This window comes from Xiphias gladius, chromosome 23 (assembly GCF_016859285.1).
Source record: "Xiphias gladius isolate SHS-SW01 ecotype Sanya breed wild chromosome 23, ASM1685928v1, whole genome shotgun sequence".
NCBI lineage: Eukaryota > Metazoa > Chordata > Actinopteri > Istiophoriformes > Xiphiidae > Xiphias > Xiphias gladius.
Window position 1 is genome coordinate 18,220,949 of NC_053422.1, and position 25,557 is coordinate 18,246,505.

A 25,557-nucleotide genomic window follows, 5' to 3' on the forward strand; every position below is an offset into this window, starting at 1 on the left:
GCTTAACTGACAATAACAGAAAACGCAGTAAGGAAGTATTATCAGAAAAACATATACTCTCTTTTTAATCGTGGCAATGACAAGATTAGTTGAAAATATCCATGATTATTAGCTCAATTTAAAGTCAGCAGTCATTTTCCTGAGACAGAATAGTTACAGGATAGTATGTTGAGATCTTACTTGTGTTTTACATTGTAAAGCTTAAAAAACTTTATATTTTACTCTGTCCAAGAAGAAAAGTGCTGGGCTGCAGGTGTTAAAATGAGTATAAATTGTATTGAGCATCCTAACAGGGTGTCACTGGGAAAAGAAAGCATTAATATGATTCAAGGCCGTAAAAAAAGTAAACAAAAGAATGATATTTTGACAAGTGATTATTTAAATATCCCAGGTTTGCAACACTGTGTCAATTCTGTTGATATATTGCGCACATTTTGTTAGTGATAGAAGCTAGACAGGTTGAATTGCAAATGGGGTAAAACATTTTAATGTACTGTTTAATGTACGACAAGGTGTCCAGCTTCACAAATGACAGACATTTTATTTTGTGTCCTTTAATGGCAGTCCTGTTGCAACTTGTATGAGTGGGAGGAAAATGATTGTCGTACTTGGGACAGTTCATAAATGATGAATGCTGGGTCAACTGACATTTTACATTTATAACAATCATTTTTTGTATTAACAAGCATATCTAAATATCACTTTTGTAACTAGAAAATTAGTATCAAAGCAATGTGTTTCCATAAGTGCATTAACTGCAATAATTCATCGCTGCTGCTGTTCACAGATTGTACTGAACAGGTGCTTTGCAAATAACAGGTAATATTCCAAAATGCTGTTTATCCATATTGAGAAGTTTTCCACATCAGGCATCAGACAATATTTATTGAAACATGGGATTCTTTAATCGAACATTGAATTTATCATGTATTTATTACTAATTTTATCACATTCCTTTTGTCTTTGGATGTCTCTTGCCCATATGATACAGAGACCTCACATGCTAACAAATGTGCCTAAATTTGAATGGGCTTCATCTAGTTTTGGAATGAAACTCTTCAAGTACAATCATAATTACCCATATAATTAAGCAATATATACTTTATGTGGTTATATTGCCTTATTCATCTATTCCTTACAATTAAGTTTTAAATATTTTTGCCCATAATGTGCAGTTACAATGACATGAGGTATCTTTCATATTGGGCAGTGATTTTTAAATGTCATTATGAATATGTTTCAACATAATAAAACATGTGATCACTGGTATATTAAAACAGCATTATATATATATATATATATAATTGCAACTGCTTTATGAAATAATTTAATGTAATTTTATCATGAAAGTATATACAGTTCATTGATGTTATTTAAAGATAACATTTCCAAAAATGGCAAAATTTCAGTCAATATACACAAAAATCTATTTATTCTTTGTCTCTCTAATACAAACACAGGCACATATATATATATTATATCTATCTATCTGTCTATATATATATATATATATATATATATATATATATATATATATATATGTGTGTGTATATATACACATGCAGTACAAAACATAAAGTTAGAATTATATAGTCATATTACAAGTGAGTTAGTTAGTTTGTGTGTATGCAGTACACACTTTATAGAATCTCACAAATATAAAGATAGTCCTGTTTGAAACATTTAAAAACAGGTCCATGAAGCATCAGACTTTTTCATTTACTGATAGTACATTTGACTTTATGTTACAGCGGCCTACATTTTTAAGCAGTGCATTCATTCTATGAGCCATTTCTGAGGTCTGGACTTTGTTCAGGTGAAACTGATGGTGTTGAGGTCCCATATTCTCTTCCTGACTCTGTTGTGTTATCCTCTTCTGAACTTACACCCCATTGTGTACTGGTACATGCAAATCATACTCAAAAGCTGGATTGGTCTGCCCCTGTACTTGTCTCCTCTGAACCTCCTCAAAGATCTGCAGAACCTTCAAAGCAGGCAAACAGAGGCAGAGAACATTAGCGTGAGCATGCAATAAACTGGAATTGTTTACTCTGAACGAACAGAACGATATATTAATTTTACCTTGGATTTAGGAATGAGACCCACCCTGAAGAAACCAATGTGTCCTTCCTCAATCTTAGTGCAATCAACCACAGTAGATGCAATGTTCTCTGGGGAGGGGCCATCGCATAGAACACCATCCACCTAACCAAGCAAAATGCACAATATAGTTTACAGCCAAAAATAAAAACACAAGCACTTCTCGTATTTAATAAAACTATATTATAGTCATTACCTTGTCTACCAGTTTGGCATAAACTTGGTTGTGGTGAGTTGTGTCTGCCTCGCCGGTAGGGTTGGCTGAGGTTACTGCAATGGGCCCAACCTGCAAGAATAAGAAGTAGTTATATTCACTAAAGGCTCTGCTGACAAGTTTGATTCATAGACGTGTAATGTTTCTCATACAATGACCATACCAGATTAATGAGGTGGGTGGCCACAGAACAGTCTGGGTTTCTGATAGCAATGCTCTGTTGAGTCCCTATGTGTTTGGCAGCATCTCCCAAACCAAAAGTGTCCATCCATGGACCTGTGTAAGACACCCATCATGCAAAATGAGGCAGCCACACAGGCACACACACACACACACACACACACACACACACACACACACACACACACACACACACACACACACACACACAATCTTACACGTTCAAATAAGCAAACGTCCACACACAGACACGCCTACCTCTGGGTATAACCATGCTAATGGAGGAGGGCCACGCAGCTTGCATGAAGTCCAGCAGTAAGGGGTTCAGCAGGTGTCGCACCGGATCTAGCTGCTTAATGGAGGAGATCCACATGGACATGGGTCGGTCCTGCGCCTGCTTCTTCACCCTGAAGTCAAACACACCCATTAGAGAGTAATGAGAGTCAATCAATAAATGAATACGGATAAGGGCATGCTCACGAAAATAGAAACTCACTTGTAAGCTTTAACAACTGCATCAGGCCTGTTGCAAGCTGCAACCAGCACATAGACAGTGTCAGTAGGTATTCCACATATGCCACCATTTTTCATGATTTCTGCAGAAGGGAAGAGAAGACAACAAATCTCACATCAAGTTACATAAATAGATTTTTATTCTAGAAATCAACATTACTGTCTTTTATATCTCACCTGCAATCTGCTGGACAGATGTGGCCTTGCGGGCTGGTACATGTGGACATACATCTGCGCCTCCCCCAACACCTCTCAGCTTGACTAAAGGTCTCCCTAAGGGGATCTGGGGGGACTGGAAGGTGCTGTTGAAAATGTGGCCCAGGAAACAATAAAAACTGACGAGACCAAAGATGATGGTGACACCTATGTCATAACCATAAGGCAGAACACCCACTGCATCCAGCAGGAAGCTAATGAGGATGAGCTTGAAGGTGAAGGTGTAGGCAAACCAGGCGACATTTAGAAACAGCGCTGCAGCTGTCACTAAACAGTTAAACAGCATGAAGCTAATGATCCCGACAGCCAAATCAAAGCTTCTGGTTTCCCCGTACAGGCCGCCGTATCGTGTCAGCCCCCACACTGTCCACATCATCCCATAGAGAATAAAAACTGTGCTCTCAAAGGTTTTACCCCGAGCGTAAGCTACTGAGCCACAGAGCAGCTGGAGTGCCCCACCAGCCACCACCACCCAGGGCAGAATCAGTACATGCAGAGGATTTCTGTCACCAACTGTAGCTGTGACAGCAAAAGCAGCCAACACGCTGCAGGCGTGGCCTAACACTTCTGCATCTGCATATTTGGAGTAGCCCAGGTGAGGTGTATGTAGCTCTTTATCATGTGCTCTGAGAGTAAGACCCTGTATCCTGGTTACTAAAACCTTGAAACAGCCCTGCCCTGTGGGAATCATGGTATGGGAGACCATGTTAAATGTGGTAATTAAAAGCATGCCGGCAGAGACTATAAATATGGCTGCCTGTACACCCTGAGTGCCTCCTTGGAAGAAGCCCTGAGGCTGGGCTGCAATGGCAATACAATAGGCTGCATAGAATAATTGGTAGAGCCCCTCCAGCAAGCTCCTCTGACAACTGAACAGAGCCAGGATGGAGAAAAGCACAGAGAAGACGACAGGGAAGGGAACTGGGGAGAAAGGCTGGATTGAGTAGAACGATAAGAGAGCACTGTAACCTTCTGCAAATTTCAACAGAGCAGTGAAGCCATAAAAAGTGGCAGCTAGTGTGTCCATGGCTCGGTAAAAGAGGACACACATGGTAAGCTGGAAGACTCCAGCGGTCCACAGCCAGGGGACATGACCGGTGAAGAGCCGGGGGACCACACCTAAAAGAGGACAGGCTAACACAGAGGCAGACAACAAGTTCATCGCCAAACTCACTGACACTGCGTCGCTACAACTCAGGTTCTGCTCTGTTTTAAGGTCAGCTTTTCTCTTCAAGCCTGTTCCTGGAAGTTCCACTTTACCGTGAGTGATAGTGAAGAGCAGACGCCCACAACCAAAGTAAGCACCAACCAGACAGACGACAAGGTAGTTAGCAGCTGTGGCAGACTGACCAAAGCCTGCAGCCGACAGACCAGCGATTTGATGAGCGCATGCTAAGCTAATAGTGAAAGCTATTAGAGACAGAACTGCTTTCTTTACTATGAGTGCAACGCTACCTATGATGAGAAGAGCTAATGTAAACGCTGCCAGACCAGGGACCAGAGATGATCTCAGCTCTGTTGGCTGCAGCACTCTCTGCCCCACCAGGATGTACACCAGACCTGAACCACACCACAGGGCAGAGACAGTCAGACACAGGGACGAAAACAGCTGGGCGTGGGACAGACTGCGGCGGATACCTTGGAGAGACACAGAGCAAACAGAGAGGAAAAAAATCAGCCAATAGCACAAATGAACAAACTAAATAAAATTGGTGATATGCAGTCATCCAAACCAACCTGTATAAGCTAAGAGGGCTGCAATGATGAGAAGCAGAATCCCCAGTGCAGTGTATGGGATTAATTGTTTTTCAGGTGAGCTGGCATAGTCGTTCACCAAAAGCAGGAGAGAACCTGTAAGTCAGAACAAAAGCCATTATCTAAAAAACTCATCTAAAGTAACTAAACCTAGGTGCCATGTAAAAACTGTTTTTTTTTTTTTTTTTATAACATTTGATTAAAAAAGATGCGACTTTACCCTCTCCAACAGCAACAGCAGGTGTCTGCCTAAAACTATGACGAACTGAAAAGTTTCCGTTTCCATTCCCTCACGTGGTTACAGTTTATGCGGCGAGTTCATAATATCTGCAGCGGTGTGTTTGTTTTCAAGAACAGTGCTGTTTTTTTTTTTCTGTTCAGGTTTCATGTTTTAGGGTCACCTGCTTAAAACGTAAACATGTTTTGTTACATTTTTTTATTTTATAACAATGTGTGAGTTTATTTTTAGCACGTGGTACCACGATAGTTAAATATTAAAATAGAAGAGATTTGCGTGCTTGTTGAATTTTGAAACCAGAATACAGTATGATATTTGTCATATTTATATGACGTTCTTGACGATAAGTAACGATAACATAACAGCAGAGAGTAGGCTTCTGACTGTTTGGTACGAATGCTTTAAAAAAAAAAAAAAGGAAATCGTCACTGGACGGTGACAATAACAATCTTACCGCCAGAGAGGCCCAGGATGCCCACGGACACAGGCACTGAGGCGCGGCGAGCCATGGCAGAAGTGGACCCGCGCAACCCTGGGGCCGCGCGTTTTATACAGCTGCGCGTGACGTCGGCGGGCACGCGAAACCCGAGAGGAGAAGCGGCACCGCGCGGGGAAGTTACACACAGCCGACGCTGCGCAGACAAGAGAGGGGGCTGCTCTCACGGCGACCCCGTAGGCACCACCTGTCGGTAGGCGAGGATACACGGGATAGCCGTCAAAGTTACACCTGTGTCATACACTCCATACGCTTATGTGGGTGTTTGTCCTAAACAATAACATTTCTTAAAGTCCAAATATCAACACGCCTTGTTCTTGTAGTACGCAAACAAAAAGGTTGATCATTTAATAATAACAGGTCTGATGATTTAGGTAGCTTATGTGTTATGTTTCTAGACAAATCTCTAGCCTCCATCTGTGCTCCCTAATGCGGAAATGAGGAGAACATTATACCTAATACACCTGTTTTTAAAAAAAATAACTTCATATACATTAATTGGACAAAATATCTAAAAAGGTAGAGCGTGTGAAGTTGTTTACAATTTAAAGGTGAGCCTTTAGTAAATTAACCACGTAGTCTAAATGTGTCCTCATCGTATCATCAGTTTTATTCGTCATTTTTTTTCTCACAACACCGAGAGGAATGACTCAGCATGACCATTAATAGCCAACAGGTGGCTTGCTGTAAGGTGCATGACGTCGACCCGTTGGACGGCAAACTTCTGTCTCCTCCCGTGGGAGGAGACAGGAGGAGAGGCCGGCAGGACTATAAAGAGTCCGCTTCCCGGGACAGCCAGCACACCCCTACCGTACAGCACTGTCACGCACACAGCCCGGCAACCTGCGCATACAAGGTGAGACCTACTAAACCTGAGCTATCTTTACTTCCCCTACCAGAACTGAACCACTGCTCTCTTCTCATATCTTATTAACAAACACGTTGATTTTAGAAAATGTTTTTTATTTTTTTTTTTATTTTTTTTTTTTTGAAAGTAGCACTGCAAAATGCACGAGGGAAATGGTGAGCTGCTAAGTAAGCGTCTGACACATATTTATCATATTTATATACTGCATATATCTGCTCCAGCTGAGTCTCAAACCTCTTCCTGTAACTCGTCATTACCGGTGTATACTGCTTTGTGTGTGTGTGTGTGTGTTATAGGTACTATGGTGAAGCGTATTGCAGTCATCCTCTCAGGCTGTGGCGTCTATGACGGCACAGAGGTCCATGAGGCCTCAGCCGTCCTCGTCCATCTGAGTCGGGCTGGAGCAAAAGTAAGGGCAAGAACAGTAAAGAAGTAAAATTATTACAGTGTATTTATCTGTTATTTTATTTCAAACTTCAGGCTCCAGGATTTGCAAGAGCGCTGCCATAATCCTTACCCACTGAGATATAGTTGGCTTCAATAACATCTCTAAAAAGATCCGACATAGAACGTTTTACATGGTAGTGTTTCCCTCCAGGTGCAGATGTTTGCTCCGAACGCAGATCAGATGCACGTTGTAAATCATTGCGAGGGGAAACCTACAGAGGAGAAAAGAAACATCCTGCAGGAAAGTGCCCGCATCGCCAGGGGTGATGTGACTGATCTGGCCAAGTTAGATGTTACAGCATTTGATGCCGCCATCATCCCAGGTGAGACATAAAAAATACCATAAAGTAAAATATTTTAAATTTCTCTATGTTTTTTTTTTTTTTTTTTTAATCTAAATGTATCTGATATGCTAAATGTATCCTCCTTGTATGTCTTTCTTTTCAGGGGGTTTTGGTGTGGCTAAGAACCTGAGTGACTGGGCAGTGAAGAATAAGGACTGCACCATCCAGCCACAGGTGGAGAGGATCATCGAAGCTTTCCACAAAGCTGGAAAGCCGCTGGGCATGTGCTGCATCTCCCCCGTCCTTGCTGCCAAAATCCTGCCTGGATGCGAGCTCACCGTGGGACAGGACAGAGAGTCTGAAAAGTGAGTAAATTAGATTTATCATCACCAGACGTCTATGGATATTAAAAAAAAAAAAAAAAAAATTCTACAGTTCAAACTGTCCCTCTGTTGTCCTCCTCAGGTGGCCGTATGCTCAGACAGCAGGTGTTGTGAAGGAGATGGGTTGCAAACATGTGAACAAGGATGTGGAAGAAGCTCATGTTGATGTCAAAAACAAGCTGGTCACCACCTGTGCCTTCATGTGCAATGCTCCCATTCACAAAGTTTTTGATGGAATAGGTGTCTTGGTTATGGAGACACTGAAACTGGCTTAAGAGCTCCTCAAATTACATTCTGGATGTTTCTTTTGAATTACCTAGAAAGCAAGTGTTTGTGATTTTCTATACAACGTGTTTAACATTAACTTTTCGCACTTGTCGCATCCCTGACCATTTGTCTCGTGTTATATCATTATTGTGTTGTTTTGAGATTTTCAATAAAAGCTTGGCTACACATTACAATTTTGCAGCTACTTTTGCTTTACAGAAATAAAACAATGGAAATCACAAAACATCTACAGCAGAAATACTGTACGAAAAACTTTCTCATATACACATATTTAGTGTATAGTGTTCGGACCAGAGCTTGAACAAGAGCTCGTCAGGCAAAGTTGAGATTTAGGCTGCTCCAGCCTGCATGTTGTTTTAGCAGAAACAGCATAGAGATGTATGTGCAGGGGTAAGAAGCATCTGTACTCTCCAAATCCTTGCATGGTTAAATGTTTAATTGGCTTACACATCTAACTTCAGAACAGCATTGGTCTTCATTTTGCTTGAACTCCCAGTGACGTTTAAATAATATTAACACACAATCTGTGAAATGGTAGCTTCAAGTATGTAGTAGTTACACATACTGTGTACAGCTTTTGCTTTTACTCCTTATTTTGTAGAGGAAATGGAAGGTCTCGTGTACATTTGCAGGGGGAAACACAAATCTGAAATCCTTTTTTATGATGTAAAACAAGAGTATCTCTACAAGGGATCAATAAATTATTGCAACCCAGAACAGGACAACTTTTCACTTCTAAGTTGTTAAAGGTAACGTCTTTTGAATATCAAACAGTACACTGTATTCCCTTGTGACAGTTTTTTGCATTAAATATGCAAAAAGGCAACCTTGAAGTGGAACAGGGCTTTGGGTAAGAAATAACATTTATAGAGCTCATTTTGAATTTATCCAACTGGTGAACCATGAAGTAATTAACTTTGACTTTATCTGTGGATATTTTACAGATTTCACCCTAAAACAAGCTGTGTTTGTGCCTCAATGACTGAAATGTTCACTTGTGGATCTTGAGGATTTTGTATTTGCTTCACAAAATTACAAAAAACATTCACCCACACTGTCTTTTGGATCATTTTTAAATACTTTATTGATATACACTTTGTAAAGCTGTGTAAAAAACCCTTAACTCCTTTATGTTTTTTTATATTGAGGTGAACTGGGAGAACAGTACAATTGAAATTCACTGACTGACGAGTATTATGTTATTTTAACATTTGTTTTAAAGCTTTATGAAATGGTCCAGTTAAATCAGTATGTAACACAACACAATGCCCACTTGTTCTGAACAATAAACATTTTATCAATTGATGATCCTTTCACAGTTGAGAAATTCCCATACAGTACAATATATTTAAAACTAAACATAGAAATCTGTAGTTATTTTAGATGTACTTTATCATTCATACACATAACAGACATATGCCATACATGTAAAGTGTAGAAGTAACTATTCTTTCAAGCAGGAAAAACCCAGGAAGTATTCATGTGCTTTTGCTGGAGAAATGATTGAAATGATCTGTTCCACAGGCCAACACTGTGGCGTTAAATTTCCTGTGACGATCTGGATCCTAACAGGAAGAGAAAGGGTCAGAATCAATACACAAGTCAGAGACTATAAAATTATAACCTGCACAAATACAGGAATTAATTTATTCTTATGTATGTCTCACCAGTATGGGGTAAGCACAAGTGGGAACATAACGGATCACAAACCCACAGCGCCTCCTCTTGGATGTATTGGCATCACTGCCATGGACAAGGAGTCCATCGTGGATCTTTTCAAACAAATCCAATATCCTAATTAATTCACTTTGAACTGTACTCAAACCTATTAATAGTCTTATGGTCTTAAACAACTAAAATGAGCTCACAGACATCTGCCCAGCCAACAGAGGGCAGAACACTGCTCCATCGGCCTGCACCAGCTCCTCTGGGATCTCCTGGTTGACCGACAAGATGTTTCCAGGGCGGGTGGCTTGGTGATGGGGCAACATGCCAGAGCAGTGGCTGCCTACAAGGGCACAAACAAACAAAAAAATTCAACTCTGTGAAGCAGGTTGTTGATTCCAGAAAGTAAATCTATTGTTGTTATTCCACACTGGAAAAATAATGAAGGCTAAGACTCTTTTTTACACATCACCAGGACAGTGGCTAAAGGGATCAGTGTGCATGAGAAGTATAAATGAGCAGCTGACGTACCTGGGATGACCTGAAGGGTGCCGTTTTCTTTCAGTGAGTCATCTAAAGCGAGCCACACAGAGAGAACAGGGCCACCAGCAATACCCCAGTACCTGTGAACACAACAATTACAGTTAGACAAAACAAAGCAAATGAAAACAAAATCTCATACTGTTTTATCAGTATCTAAAATCTACCTCATATCCTGATGCCATGCCACGTATGGAAGTCCACTCTCTGCCATCTTCCCGTCAGCTTCGGTTACTCCCTCTTCATTCTCCTGGATGTGGGCTGGTTTGAGTGCCGGGTATTTGCAGATGAAGCGGGAGTCCAACAGGATGACGTCAGGGCCCAGGATGGCTTTGACCACTTGCAGGATACGAGGGTGTTTGGTCAGGCCCATCACCCACAGATACTGAAGGTGAACATTGTGGAGGCTGTATTGGGTGTACTCTTCACCTGGAGATACACGAAAATATATAATATACCTATTCACTGACAAATTGTGTGACACTTAAGCCTTATCATATCTATACTTTCCTGTACATAGACAAGAAAAGGTAGATTCATGTGGAACATGGAAATTAACAGTCTCATGTTCCACATTATTTTCAGAAATGGCAGTATAGAAATGTATAGAGATACTGCAAATTAGAATCCCTTTTCACACAATTGTAATGCATTTTGGTCTTATCAGTTGCTACTGACCATTTTCTGCATTCCATCTTTCTATGACTAACCCCCAGACCCAAGTATCTTCTAGTGATACTCACCGAATTCCTTCTCCAGCTCAGAAAAGGCATCCCTGGCCTCCCTCAGCTCTGTCTCACTCAACACCGGCAGTGCTGAGAGAAAGCCTTGCTGGTTGTAGATCTCCCGCTGTTTAGCCGCGGATGTAGTCATCGCGATCAGACTGTTTAAATGCCTATGCCTCAGGCTTTCTGCTTCCAAAACTTATAAGTTAGGGACTGTTTGTGGTGTTGGTGGAGGATAGAGGAGGGGAACCGAGAGGGAAAGTGACGTTTAAGTATGGCAAAATTCTGTGAAAGAAAATGATATTTATACTGTTTTCCATCTGGTTTTCAAGACAATTTGAACTTCAGCTGTTTATGGAGACATAAAAAGAAAGCATGCCCTGCCCACCTGGCCCGATGGGAAAAACATCTAACCACATATACTGTAGGTGGGTCACAGTGAGCATCCCTCCTGTCCTTTAAGGCCAATATAATCCTGTGACTAGTTTAAATGACATAATTAAGAGTCTCTTTTTTTAAGTTATAATTATCTGTTGACCTAAAACAGGCCCAGAAAAGAACATTAGACTTTCTATAGTAGGTAAAGACCACTGAAAACAGTCATTCAGCCTTCATGATCCTGTGAATAAGATATTGACACTTCACCTGCAGTGGACCTGCAGACCGAAAGGTTTTTTTTATAAAGTGAAATTGGCAAAACCACAGCGAAAAAACTTTTACATTTGTGCATTCATTATATACTCTAGTCAAAAAAGAAAATGTACCACAGTAAAATGTGTACAAACTGGAAGTACTTCCTGTTGGTTGTTTAAACTTTTTACGCCCATTTTGTATTTTTTCATGTAAAATCTTATCAACATCAGTAAGTAATAAATATTTCAGTAAGTATTTTATTGTCTCCTTACCTGTCTGCTGTTCAGGCCTCTCTCTCTGAGTCTGGACTCTGGATTCTGCCAAACTCTTGCATGGCAGGGATTATATACTACGCAGGGCATCGTTGGGAAAGTACCCTTCCTTGTTCAGCTGCTTAAAATGTATCCATATGCAAACATTATATCATACGTGATCTTTAATTTCAAGTAAAAAGAAATGAAAGAGGGAAACCCATGATTTCATGATGTACACTGCCTTTGCTTTGTTGTGCTGTCAAGGTGTACTGGGGCATTCAAAGATAATAACTAAAGTAAAATGACACCTTTTTCTTCTCAGGAGCTACATGCTGGGCTTTTGTTATCACAGGGCTAACGTCATGTTTTACCACCTGGAAAGAGTCACAGATTTATACACAGACACAGACACAGAGGCTAAATCTGGTGCTGCCCTTTATTTTGAAACTGGTCCAGACTGATTTGACTGATACTTTTTTTGTTCACAGTAACTCATTGTTCTGTCAGATGAACTTTCCCGATCATCACAGCCTCATATTTAACTTGAATGAAGAAACGATGACTGATCACAGGACAAGGACATACAGTATTTCATATTCTGTGCGGTGAGTGTGTGAACATGGCTGGGTCTCTAAGAAAAGAGAAAATCCTAATGGCCTCCTTTTACATTAATTAGGCATCATCTTCTTTTAACTGTTATCATAGTTATTGTTCCACATATTATAATATCATTATTATCATTCCAGTTCTCTTTTTTGTTTTATTTTCCATTTGCAGTTTATGTATATAAGAATATTAATATGGAAATATGTTTGTGCCATTTTGTGTTAATGATGTGAAAAGACAAAAAAAATTAGGGCTGCCTCTTACTTGTTACCTAGGTGCGCTTATTTTACACATCGTAAACAAATTGTTAGAAAAAGAGAGTGAACAAGAAAAAGTGAAACACATTTGAGGATGCAGATACTGTTGTCTGTGTGTGGTCGAGAAATAGACGAATCCACACTTTAACTTCCTTAACAACTAAAAACATATGATACCTCCTGGAGCCCTTGTTTTTCTTGCGACACCCAGCTGCTGACACATGATGCCATTTTCGTTTTATGCAATGCGAACATGTGTGAGCCCTGTGATTTAATACAAAAGACAAGTTAAGGATTTTTTTTTTTTTTTTTTTTTTTACGGTCAGTCTCTTCCGGGAACTTTCCAAGGATGAGAAAATGTAGGAGGGAAACCCCTGATCCCCCAGTGGCTGCTTCTTTTGTTTGATGATATGTGTCAAACGTTCTGGTGTTTCAGTGACTGGGAAAGAAGAGCGGTAAACCTTTCAGCTTCCCGTTACAGAGCAAACAATAACTCTGCAGCACAAGAAACGAGCCACTGCTCCTCAGTAGCTGTTCCGGGGGCTTTCTAGTGACACTGTAAACACATTTTATTATTTGTTTTAATGAGACAAGGAGACTGAGAGGAAAACATTTTACAGACTTCAAAGAAATCCAGTAAAGAAACAAATACCATACATACAATGATAAATGTGGGGAGCTTCCTCCTGTTGAACCAGGTAATAAACCACCTGCACGATTAGACCAGTTCTTACTATTTATTTGATTATTCTGACAATTTATAGCTTTTTAAAATATAAGAAGTTACTATCCACATCAGAGTACATGGAGAAACTTAACTTTGGAGAAAGTTATATATTAGAAGGAATTATTTTAGATACATTAAATATATATATAGGAACCAAAGATAACAAAGTTAGTAACTGTTTTTGTTACATGAAAAACTGAAACTCGCTAATAATGTACAATTTATATTTAACCTTTCATTGTTTTTATCAAGCTTACCAAGGAGAAACATGGAAAAACAAGTGAAGCATTTGACACCAGACTTGTTCATGTAGTTCATGTTACTACATGCTATTTACTGTCAGCATTAATCATACAATGCTGCTGTTTGACAGAGAAGGATGGACATCTGAAAATTCAGCTCTAAAATGGCACGTAGAGTCCAATTTAAGAGAATCCTCTTTAACATCGATGTGCTGGTTTTCCAAATGAGAGTGATCACAAATCATTGACATATGAATGATTTTCATTTTCCCAAGTTTAAAGCCCTGCTCATGCACTTCATGTACTGTGTGTGCATGATCACGGCTCCCTCTGAGCCTCAGTCTGACTCCTTGTCCCGGTTGAGGTGGTTGGGGCAGAGCGGGTGGTGCTGTTTTCTTTTCTCTCCACTTTGTGTCCTCTTGTCTCCTCCTAGAGGCTGCTGTTCATTATTGCAGCGGTGGATAAGCACTGGATCCTTATTTGAAGGCGTTTTCTTTAACAACAGCCGCTGAAGCATCTGTTTGTCAGACCGCTCCCTTCGGAAGTCATCCTCGTACACCTTGAGCTGTACCAATGTCAGAAGACCAGACAGGACCAGGAAAAAAAAATATGAACAGACAAAACACATCTTAAGGATATTCATCCCAATATTTTGTCAAAACGGATTATTTTAAACCCTTGGAGGAGAGTGGAACTGTGAAAATATCTCATCAAGGGCTTTGAGGAGTTTTTATTTTTTATTTTTTATTTAAAATTAGGCTTCATTTTAGATCATATGATTACAGAATGCTTAAACTTCTACTGCACTACCAATACCCTACATATTTAACTATATTTAACTTACAAATCCCACGTTTAACCTCCAGTTTGACACAAAATTAACAAAAGAATTGCAGCACTGCATGAATTTTCAGTTGCGTAAGCATATATTTTTTTGTTGGTTTCCGGGTCAAGATTAGAATACAGATTCAAGTAATAATCTATCTTTATGTGTGATTGTGCATGTGTATGTCATATACGTTTGTGTGTGGGTTTGTGTGCATGTGTACAGACAATTAAAACACTACCTGCTCCTGCAGTAGTTCCACCTGTTGGTGCATCTCCTCCCTCTTCTTCCTCAGCCTCCGGTTCTCCTGCAGTGTGTGTTTGTGGTCGTTATGCTCCGTCTGATATTCTGCTTCATAAATCTGGGTCTGCTGACACAAGGCATTAATGTGGCAGTGAGCCAGTAGCAAAGACCTGCAGATATTTCTTCATCGCTGTGAGCAAATTTCAGAACGGCACAGTGTCACCACTTGGTGGTGCAGTTCACCATCTGATTCAAGTCTCCTAGGCATTAAGCAAATCTTTCCCTGGCAACAGTGAGTTGACATCAGTTCTGATCTAATCACATCAGAAATGGGAACATTTTTAAGGCTGTGCTGAGGAGAGAAGCCCACCTGACATCTTAGTGCCTGCAGTTGCTCTTTTAGATCCTGTACTTCTTGCTGGGAGTCTCCCAGTACTCCCAGTGGGGTACTGCCGTTCTGGCTTTTCCCCCGCCACCCTGCCTTTGGGCTTGAAGAATGTGGGAAAAAGGAGGGTGAAGGGTTGTATCCAGAGACATGGCTGGGTGAAAGTTCGGGTCCTCTGGGTGGATTACTGGTGGGGCACGACACAGGACTGCTTACCACAGCATTGAAGGTGCCCTTTTGTTAAAAACAGAAGACAGAGTGATGGGCGAAATTCAAGTCATAGATGAGAGAATATTGACAGAAATGGAAATTTACAAACTGATCAGGTGCATAGACCCACTGACAGGTCTAATACCTGTTTGGCAGGTGTGCAGGCTCTCTCTTGGTGGTGCATCCTGCTCTCCAGCAGCCTGATGTATTCTTGCAGCTCCTGGTTCTTCTTCAGCTCCTGCATCAAAGCCTGCTCATAGTACTCTTTTGCACTCTGTAAATCCCAAGTGAAAAAGTAAACATCACACATATTAACCACAGATGTTATCATCACAATCTAAACCTGCTGCACAGTAACCCACAGTTTAGGAATTCCCCCACATGCTGTATCTACACCCACTTTTGATGGTCTATATCTGTGCACCAATGTAGGGGTTTTGTTGCATGGCTGAATTGCTTCTGTGTGTTCACCTGTTGGTGCTCTACTTTGACCAGCAGTCTACTGTTGAGCTGTTTGATGGCAGTGTTCTCCAGCTCCAAAGCCTCCAGTCTGTGCTGTAGACCCAGTGTGGCGCTGCGGTACACCTGGTCCCAGTCCTCATTCAGCTTCATCAGCTGTAACACACCATCACCACCACCACCACCATCATCATCATCATCATCATCATCATCAGTGCCATTGCCTTAAGTACATCACTGCAGCCATTGTTGGCATCATTCATTGCATTATTACAGCCGTCAGTGTCAGTCTGTCCTCACAACATCAGGAAGTGAATTCAGGTCAGGGAGGTAAGACACTCTACACGCACTAGATACATGACAGTTTACGTCAGTTGAGAGAATAATTTTCCCTCAACTCCTTTTTATTAAGCAGCATCTAATTAAAATCAAGAAGCAGAAGTTGTGTAATTGTGAAAAAATGTTCTTTAATGATGATTCCTCACAGCTTAGCAGTAGTTTTCAAACAACACCCACAGTCATCCTCTGGTATTCAGAGATAACTAAATGTAATTGCCAACATCAGCAATACGGCGAAGTTGTACCTCTTTGTTGACTCTGCGGAGCTCAGTGTTCTTGTTAAGCAGCAGCAGTTTCTCCTGGTCAGTGGAGGTAACTGTCATACTCTCAGTGATTAGAGTGACTTGCTCCTCTGTGGACAGTAGCCTGTCACCCGCAGGGCTCACATCCTCTGTCCTGCACACACACCGACACACATATGCAGTTTGTGCATGGACACTTACACATGGTATATGTGCCAAAAATAAAGTAATGATGATGAAAATTATCAGAACATTTCCAATAATAAGCAAACACATGTATGCAAACAAGAATGTCAGGGTACTTTTGAACACCCACTCGCATAGAGTGCACTTACAGAGAATCGAACTGGAGTTATTATGCACACCCACTCACACACAAGCATGCACAGCCACATTATGCACTCAAGAGACTCAGACACACACACACACACACACACACACACACACACACACACACACACACACACACACACACACACACACACACACACACACACACACACACAGAGTGGTGCATTTCTCTGCATCTGCTCTCCTGACCAATCAAAATCTCTGTTTACTATCAGATGTATTTGCATATTGATAACCTCTGGAAACAGTGTGGGTGATGATCCCTGGAAGATGCTGATTTCTATTAAACTACTTAGAGAAAAGAAAAATATTTGCAAAGATTAATTAGTCAAACCAGCTTCCTTTCCACCAGCCCTGTTGTGAGGTCTTGTCCAAAAGGAATAGCTGACAGAGAGGCAGCGGAGATCTAAAGCCCAGGGGGAATCAGCGCAGGGAAGAACACAGAACTCGGCATGTAGCCCCCGGGGCTTCTTCACACAAACATACTGTCAGCGATCACCTCTGATCCCCCTTAAGGCTTAACTCCCCCCCAAGCACATGCTTTCATCCACTTATGTAGTGTCCTGCTATGTGAAAACCACTGTTACACAATTTTAGACAGTTACATTCACAGGTCAAAGCACTAAAAATGGGAAGATGTAGGTCTATGTCATTCTAAAATGAAATGTAAGTATATTGCAGTTTTCACAACACATAGTAGCCTGTGGGAACACGGAAATATGAGATTAAAAAACACGTTTGTCCTTAAATTTAAAGGAATACTCTCATGTCTGTCTGTTCAATCTAAGGCTACAGCCAGCAGTGGGTTATTGTAGCTTAGCATAAAGACAGGAAACAGGGTCAAACAGCTAAACTTGCTCTGTCCAAACGTAACAAAAAGAAAAAAAAAAAAACCCCGTCTAGTTGCAGTTTTACAGGGGGTTATGTGTGGGACTATTTGTCGACTGGGACCAGTGATTTTCTGGAGTTTCCGCTGGCTGCCTGTCAACCTCACAGTAACGACTATCTGTATAATAGCAACTTGCTGTTATACTTCGATTTTCGGTAGGTTGTTTTTGTTACTTTTGTCCAGGCCAGCTGTTTCCCTGCGTTTCCAGTCTTTATGCTAATCTAACCAGCTGCTGGCTGTAGCTTCAGCCCACAGACAAGAGACTGGTATCAATCTTCTCATCTAACTGTTGAAAAGAAAGGTAATTAGTATTTTCCCCAAAATGTTAAACTACTTCTTTAAGAAAACTTCCCATAGCCCCTGGATAATGTTAAAAAAAAATAATGTTTGCAAGCTCAAAACAAGGGCATTTTCAGAAAAGATGTCATCCTAGAGCATATGTTCCCCACAAAATATATTGCTATTTGTGTGAAACCTACATGGCCTCATCAGATAATCAAAAAGGGTTATTAGATAAAAGGAAAGTTGACCCAAAGTCAAAATATTTGCCTAAATCTACACTCTGAACCATCTGTCATCCCTCTGGGTTCTACAAGGCAGGAAAGGGCTTTAGTGAAGGCTGTTTATGGCCATTAATGAGTGAATCATGCACATTGAACCAGCAGGTCTGCTAGGATGAAGGCAGAAGCTGAAATTAAAAGGAGCCTAATTTTAGTGACAAGTATGAGCACAAACTGTTAACATGCTCATGTCCAATACCCTTTCTTGGAAAGCCAGTGCTGTGTATTCAGCCATCCTATTGGGACCACACAATGCTTTCTGTGTCTGTGATCCAGGGCCTTTTATCTCTTGGCTTCTCTGACATCCAATATACACTGTGTGACCAAGTTTCACAAAGTTTTCCATTGTATGCCATCTTGGAAGGATACCAAATTGCCACTGCTTCCAGAAGCAATATGCTAATTCACTGTCATGGCATATGATAAAGAGATAGATAATATCTTTCCTTCCTGCTAATGGCAACTCTGACAAATATCACTCTAGATAGATCAACGTATCTAGCTGGTTGATGGCCACAGTCGGATCCCCTTACAGAGGGGAGAAGTTTGAAGTTTCACAATTCTACATGGTTATTTTAAGGCAGACTAATCATTTGTGTAGGTAGAGTGGTTATGGCATTTATCAAGTGAGCCCACATTAAAAATCATTACCATTAGTCACTTCAAAATAAAAGAAATGGCATTTTATAATACATATCATTTTATGAGGTTTTTTTTTTTTTTTTTTTTTTTTACATGATGGCATATCAGAGTTGTGAAATACTGAACTAAAGCCTACATCTTTATGACCTCACTGGAAACTCCGCAGCCACTCTTTATGCTTCCTCTCACTTAACTTCTTCATTAAGCATCTCTGAAAACAACTGTTTTTAGAATTTCAAAGATTACAGATAATGTGCTGACATTGATTAATCTCAGACTGTGTACTTATGTAAGCCTGGTAACAACATGGGTTGGATTCAATTATAGGAATCCCTGTAGCCTACTATTTAATACAATATCTCTACAATAAATACTACCGTATTACTTATTGTTTAGGGTTTAATATTTGTTGACACTCAGAGAGGTGTTGATCTGACTTTAAGGTAGTATTTGAGGCTGTAGTTGGTGGAGTTCTTACACTTAACTGTTACATATTACACTATTACATGTTCCTGTTTTTGTGTCCACCCCGTATGTGCAGAAATGTGAGCATACATACCATAATGCTTCAGCTGAATTGGGCTTCTGTTGGCTCTGAGAGAGGCTGCTGTTACTTTTAGGTGAATTATCTTTCTGTGTCTCTGCTGCTGCTGCTGCTGCTGAGGATGTTAATGATGACGAAGATGACAAAGACAGCAAGTCTCCATCCATGGCTGATTAAATCTTCAAATCCTCATGAAGTCTGAAACAATATTAAAACACCGCTGTAGACACGTTGTGAGGTTTAGCTCTTCATAACTCCTCTTCTAAGCATTTGGTGGAAAGTAAATAGTGTTGTCAGCACTGATACGTAGCAAAAGAGGAAGTAGCTGGGACCCAGAGCCACATGATGCGAAGTTTGGAGAATAGGAAGTGACACAGGCAAACTGTTTCACCTTTATGTCAAAGAGGGCCTGTCCCACTGTCAAAATGTAACCTACCTCACAAAGTGTGATCGTGTAGTATTCAAAATTTTTACTGAGTTGACATGGTGTTTAGTTTTGACATCATTTGGAGAATCTGGGAAAGTCCACACAGGGGTAGGAAATGTGAGTATGAGTGTGTGTGTGTGTGTGTGTGTGTGTGTGTGTGTGTGTGTGTGTGTGTGTGTGTGTGTGTGTGTGTGTGTGTGTGTGTCTGTGTGCTGTGACTTGCGCCTGTTAGCGGAGCTATTGCGCCTTATGTTTTTAAGTGAGCAATGCAGGAGAAAGCTAAGAGGTAGGTAGGTGAATAGATATGCATCATTTCTGCATGATTATATATTGCAGGATGTGTAATTGAAAATAATGGTAACGCATACATTTATTCATGACAAATAATGATAGGGTCAAGCTGATAGCATTCACCATTTTGCTCATTACTGGGATTGAGGGAAGTGGGCTGCAACAGGTTAATTAGTAAATCACATGTTTATCCAAGGGACAATCAAGTAATTTAAAGGATTTTTGTTAATCATGTTCCTCTTAGTCAGGCTAAGCTCTCTTTTATTAACACTAAGAGAATTAATTTGCCAAACTCGTTTGCTACACGTTCTCCTCCACCGACTGAGTCCAATAGATTCAAGGCCACTTTGGATAATGCCTGAGAAATAGCCACCAAAAAACAAAGATAAGCTGCAGTGTATAAAAATGTTCTAATCCAAAGCTGATAAAGATCTATGAAAGTTTATGTTCAGGGGTCAAAAGTAAGAAGAAACAAATCTCCTGGATCTTTCTCAGTAAAACTTGTTAGCATCAGCATTTCCTTTTTATTGGGGACAGCTACCACATGATATTGTGTTTAGTATAATACAAACAGAAAGAGATTTTTAGCCATGGTAGGAGCATGGCTCTAAAGATGGCAATGCTGGTCTTTTTGTTGGTTGGTCCTCCATTTGTCCCAAACAGTTAAGTTGCAGGTCGGAAAGCTAAACAATGAGCTGAAACTCACTATACAGCTCTATAAATCTGAGAGGAGCTGCAGATTCAGTTGATAATTCTCTGTAGGTTCATCACTGCAACTACTCCTTTCACATTGTCAATTGATACCTTGTTATGATAAAAATATTAATTACACCCACTTTATTATTTGCCATGAAATTTTGTACAGAAAGTTTTGTAGGCTAAAGTCGATCATGGTGCCCAGAGGATGAATCTTACTGTTTTACGTGATCCTCTTACTTGTCCTTTGGCGTTACAGAGAGGCCAAAATTCCAATTTGCTAATTACTTCTGTTTACTTTGACCAAATACCTGAAAAACTAATGACATCAGCCTATGCTGTAGTTTGTGTTTAGTGTTAATTAACAAATGTTATCATGCTAGCATGCTAAAGTAAGATGATAAACATTATTAGCGTGATAACATGCTAATAGTCAGCATATTAAAATTGTCATTCTGCACAAGTTAGCATGCTGACATTAGCATTTAGCTCAAAGCTCTGATATGCCTGAGTGCAACCTCTGAATTGTTAGCATGGCTGTAGATTCTTCAGTTTGAGTATCTTACTGTGAGAAATATGTTTTTCTACAAAGCTCTGTTTTGCCCCTAAGCAAATGTTATTTGAAAAAATATATTAGTATACAAATTGTTATACTTGATGTTTTACTTTGGTTTTGTAACTGGAGGATGTCTTGGCAAATACCGAATTTATATATATATATATATATATATATATATATATATATATATATATATATATATATATATATATATATATATAGGTGTCTTGTAATACTATGTGAGATGGGCCAAATATTTGGCATTCCACTGAAATAACCACTCATCACCCATTAAATTACTGATCCCGGTATACCTTAGTTCAGACAACAGTAGTCACTGGAAAGACATTTTAGACTAGTACAAAAAGTAACTCAAGATTTTTAAATGGAGTGTTGTTATTTACTGTGGTATCCAGAGAGCCGGGTCAAAGTTGCTGTCATTTTACCATCTAATGCAGCACCATGAGATAAAAGCGGGAGACGCAACAAAATGTGTCAGTGCTGCCCAGTGACTCTGACTTGCTCCAGTGATTTCATTCACATGCCTGTGCCATCTATCATGGACGCCGGTCAGAGTATTGCTGTGCCAAGCAGAGGCTTTGCTGGGAGGCCCAACGAGGAAGTAGCGATGCAGTGCCTTTATTGACCCAAGCCTCTGTCAAAGCCAAGGACAAATGGGCTACTGCTCCACGGGGGGATTGATTTTTAGTCTAACAGGAGATTGGAGAGTGGAATAGAGAGTGTCCCATGGTGTGAGGTTAATGCCGCTCCTGTAGGTGCGTGACATACAGGAATTCTTTGCTGGCTAAAAGGAAAAAGTCTGGGTTTTTGAACTGGACTGGACCAAATAAGGCTCTTTAACACAGTTGCTTATCTGTTTAGTCTCCAGCTGCAACAGTTTGGCTGACTCAGCCAGGGTTAATGTTTGAATTTGATCAGCTGTTCCAGGCCCATTGACTGAGTGCATCTCTATATATTTAGACTAATAACTATCAAAATAAATGAGCACTGCTGTGTGTATGTCCAGTTTGCATGACTGTGGGTGAGAGTGTGGAAGTGTAGGCTCTGGAGAATTTATGTCAAAACCTAACAGTGCATTAGCCTGTCCTCTCCTGGTTCACAACAAAGGGAAGTGACACTCCTGCAGGGCAGCATACATGCAAGCTTGCATTCACTAAGACACACACATACACCCATGTGGTACTCTTCTTATGTGGTCAATGCAGCAGAATTGGTTATATTTTACTGCTCTGACTAGCAAATCAAGAAAAGATTGAGGCTGAACTCCAGGGTGATCCACAAAGAGAAATTCTATATAACAATGTCACATAATTTATATCTTGAACACATAAAGTATTACAGCTGATTTGCGTGCGTCCTGCAAAGAAGAAGAACGAGTGAGCATGCAGACTGAAACAACTGAAAGTCATCTTAAATGCAGAAGCTGTCAATTATATGAGATGCTCTTTAATTAAGCATCTGATAAAATCGACAGCTTCTGCTGTTGATAACATTAGCATCAAAAGAGAAGTGAGGATGTACGTTTACATATGTAGAGCTGTGTTTACATAGAGGCCCTAGGTCAAAGGTCCTCAGAGGGTGCCTCAAATTTTGGAAAAGGAAGTTCATGCTTTGTGACTGAAACCATATGTTAGTGACATTTTTTAGGAAAACAATTGTCTTATTTAAGAGTCGGGGGTCAAGACTGATTTTCAGAGCTGTTCATTGGCTTCACACCCTCTAACAAGCAGATCTGCAGATGCCTGACTTGAAGCTGTACTTCTTTGTAATAAACCTTTATATGCAATCAAGACGGTGTCAGCGGAGTCTCCTTCATCCTCTTCACATCATCAACACCATCTAAATAAGTACAGAAGCTTACAAATGGAACAGAAGCTGTTGTTTAAAAGCATGAAGCAAACTGTTCCAGCTTTGAAATTCTCTTGAGTATGGTCTTGCTTGCAGGGTTTCATCTGAAATGTTCTGCACTGGGAGGCAGCAACAGCAGGGAAAACAAACACGGCATCTATTAACTGGACAATGTCATTGGAAAATATTTGTATAGATTGTATAGATAAAGAATACAGCACTTCTAAACTGATATCGATCATATGTAATGAAATGCACCTGTCTTCTTTGTAACACCTCTACCCCGGCACAACAAAATTCACAGAGACCTTTGTAGATTTACAGACATGAAAAAGACTGCTGCAATGTCAGAGACAAAAGAGGGTGTTACAGACAAAGCTTGAAATGTTGACAGGCAGGCAGGCAGGTACAAAGGCTGACAGAGAGGGATCAGCTATTGTGTCATGTACTATTCAGAACAATTAAGTTGAATTTATAAATCTGATAACTTCAGAGCTCTACAAATTATCAACCAACACCAGTTTTATGATAAAAAAAAAGACCAGAGACATGAAGAACATAAGAGATTTCAAGGGGCATTCCATCGATTTTATACATCAAAGTCTTTTTACAGCTGTAGCGGAATACTACTGCATACTGCATGTGAAAAAAGTTGTACAAAGACTTTGGTGGCTCCAGAGGGATCTGAATGAAATCTGATCAAATCAACGGAACTGTAGGATGTCTTGCTGCATCGTGGGTTATGTTGGCATTAGGTTTTGATTCGCAGGAAGAATGCATGGAATAAAAAAGATGATAACTCTGGTTATGCTGCATTGATTTCAAGCTTTTTAAAAAAAAAATGTTGTAGGAGTGCGATGCTAAATCGGTGGAGTACTCTTTTGAAGGATAAGGCTGATGATATTTTATATATTTTTTATTTTCAACAAATCCCGATCCTGATCCATCTTGTTCCTCTGTGCTGTAGACCACCACTGTTGTCCAAAAACTATTAAAAATATCCTTTCATTAACAGGAGCACACACATTGTAGTTTATTTGAGTCAGTTGCACATACACTGTCCTGCTGCTGTAAATATTCACTAAAGAACCAAGCGTGTATCATTCCTTAGTAAAAGTCGTCTTCAAAGACTCAGACTTTTCTCCTGTTTGAGTAACATTTACTAAAAACTACAGTGCCTAGCTGTTTTGAAATGACTTGGCATTTTTTAGAAATTAATTTAAATATTTGTGACCTGTTTGTGACTCTCTCCAGTAGGTACCAGTGAGACTGAGGCAGAGAGCCATAAACAAACTAGGGAAGTTAGAAAGTATGGATAAGCGGACTAATGAATTGTTACTTTCGATTTTTCATGTGATTTGTTGACAATAACAAAAAATCGAATAACACCTGCCTTATCCTGTGAGACCTTTAAGTAATGCTTTTGTTTTCTATGGGGTAATTTCTGCTGTTATTTCTCAGTCTAAATTCAAAATCCCTTTGTCTGCATATGAAAAGCCCTGTGCTGCAGAAAGGCAGGCAGACTGTGTTCTGCAAAGTTTTAATGTGACACTTGCTATTAATTTGGCCAGTTAATCACAAATGCTCACTATTCTCCATTAGCTAAGCTTTTAATGCTCCCATTAAGAATTAATGTCACCCTACTTTGCGCTTCAACATGGGTGAGCTCATTAGAGACAATCTCTGAACATGGCTCTTCGCTGCCCGGCCATGACACAATACATCAAAGCCCGGGTTCACTGTCTAGATTATATTGTTGAGGAGCAAATCTAATCTGGTCAATTTAAATCTGTAGCTGAGTCAGGTCCATCATTATCTCCTTGTGTAATCTAAATTTCTGTTTTACGTTCCATCCACGTCCTTCATCTCTATATCCTAGCCCTTTCTTTTCCTCAATCATGCTGTTCTCCTTTGGTTGCTTCCTCTTGCCCTTCCCTCTGTCCTTCGTTCTTTTTATCCTCCTCTATTTCTCCAGTAGGACTGGAGGACAAGAGCCATATTTGGCTTTGCATATTTGGCCTAGACCTCCACTGGGTAGTTACGACCCCTATTTATCAGCTGTAGAAATAATAACAGGTGATAAAAAGATGGAGCAGCACTCTGTTCTTCTGCTGCTTGCACTGTGAATCACAATCACGGTGCGATGGGAGAATTACAGTGAAATGCTGCCCGGATCTTTTTCATTTAATTAGAAATGGTGCTGAGCTGGAGTAGCTCTGGCTACCACACTGACTAGCAGATGGAGAAGGAGATGGCCCAAGCCACACAAGCATCACTCAAAATCTGAATATGTCAAGTGTGTGTGTATGATAAATATTGTACAGGTAAGAGGTTGGGTGTAGGTGTGATGGCAGCAAGAGTTTGCCATATCATACCAGGCCGCATCCTAAAGAT

At 40.2% G+C, this 25,557-nt stretch overlaps 4 protein-coding genes across 5 annotated transcripts; 1 reads left to right on the forward strand and 3 right to left on the reverse strand.

The window, feature by feature from the left end:
• Positions 1-1,577: 1,577 nt before the first annotated feature.
• si:ch211-153b23.4 (uncharacterized protein LOC335392 homolog) lies at positions 1,578-5,745 on the reverse strand. 2 transcript variants are annotated; one of them, XM_040119086.1, is made up of 9 exons: positions 5,671-5,745; positions 4,961-5,074; positions 3,185-4,861; positions 2,991-3,090; positions 2,753-2,901; positions 2,478-2,590; positions 2,297-2,386; positions 2,107-2,205; positions 1,578-1,984 (listed from the first exon to the last, which is right to left on the reverse strand). In XM_040119086.1, the coding sequence occupies exons 1-9, from the start codon at positions 5,723-5,725 to the stop codon at positions 1,883-1,885; spliced, it is 2,499 nt and encodes an 832-aa protein (XP_039975020.1). In that variant the 5' UTR covers positions 5,726-5,745; the 3' UTR covers positions 1,578-1,882. The 2 variants fall into 2 exon arrangements, with proteins under 2 accessions (XP_039975020.1, XP_039975019.1); XM_040119085.1 differs by having other exon boundaries at positions 2,083-2,205.
• A 694-nt stretch (positions 5,746-6,439) lies between these two features.
• si:ch211-153b23.5 (uncharacterized protein LOC321177 homolog) lies at positions 6,440-8,152 on the forward strand. Its single transcript, XM_040119088.1, has 5 exons — positions 6,440-6,568; positions 6,877-6,989; positions 7,179-7,350; positions 7,475-7,676; positions 7,777-8,152. The coding sequence occupies exons 2-5, from the start codon at positions 6,882-6,884 to the stop codon at positions 7,967-7,969; spliced, it is 675 nt and encodes a 224-aa protein (XP_039975022.1). The 5' UTR covers positions 6,440-6,568; positions 6,877-6,881; the 3' UTR covers positions 7,970-8,152.
• A 1,308-nt stretch (positions 8,153-9,460) lies between these two features.
• On the reverse strand, positions 9,461-11,060 carry zgc:174917 (uncharacterized protein LOC565650 homolog). The gene is made up of 6 exons (XM_040119087.1): positions 10,931-11,060; positions 10,355-10,616; positions 10,179-10,270; positions 9,851-9,990; positions 9,650-9,754; positions 9,461-9,547 (listed from the first exon to the last, which is right to left on the reverse strand). Exons 1-6 carry the CDS (start codon positions 11,058-11,060, stop codon positions 9,461-9,463), a joined length of 816 nt encoding a protein of 271 aa, XP_039975021.1.
• Positions 11,061-13,251: 2,191 nt separating this feature from the next.
• si:ch211-153b23.7 lies at positions 13,252-19,659 on the reverse strand. The gene is made up of 7 exons (XM_040119145.1): positions 19,337-19,659; positions 16,339-16,489; positions 15,767-15,910; positions 15,441-15,569; positions 15,071-15,319; positions 14,699-14,824; positions 13,252-14,196 (listed from the first exon to the last, which is right to left on the reverse strand). The coding sequence occupies exons 1-7, from the start codon at positions 19,486-19,488 to the stop codon at positions 13,969-13,971; spliced, it is 1,179 nt and encodes a 392-aa protein (XP_039975079.1). The 5' UTR covers positions 19,489-19,659; the 3' UTR covers positions 13,252-13,968.
• Positions 19,660-25,557: the final 5,898 nt, after the last annotated feature.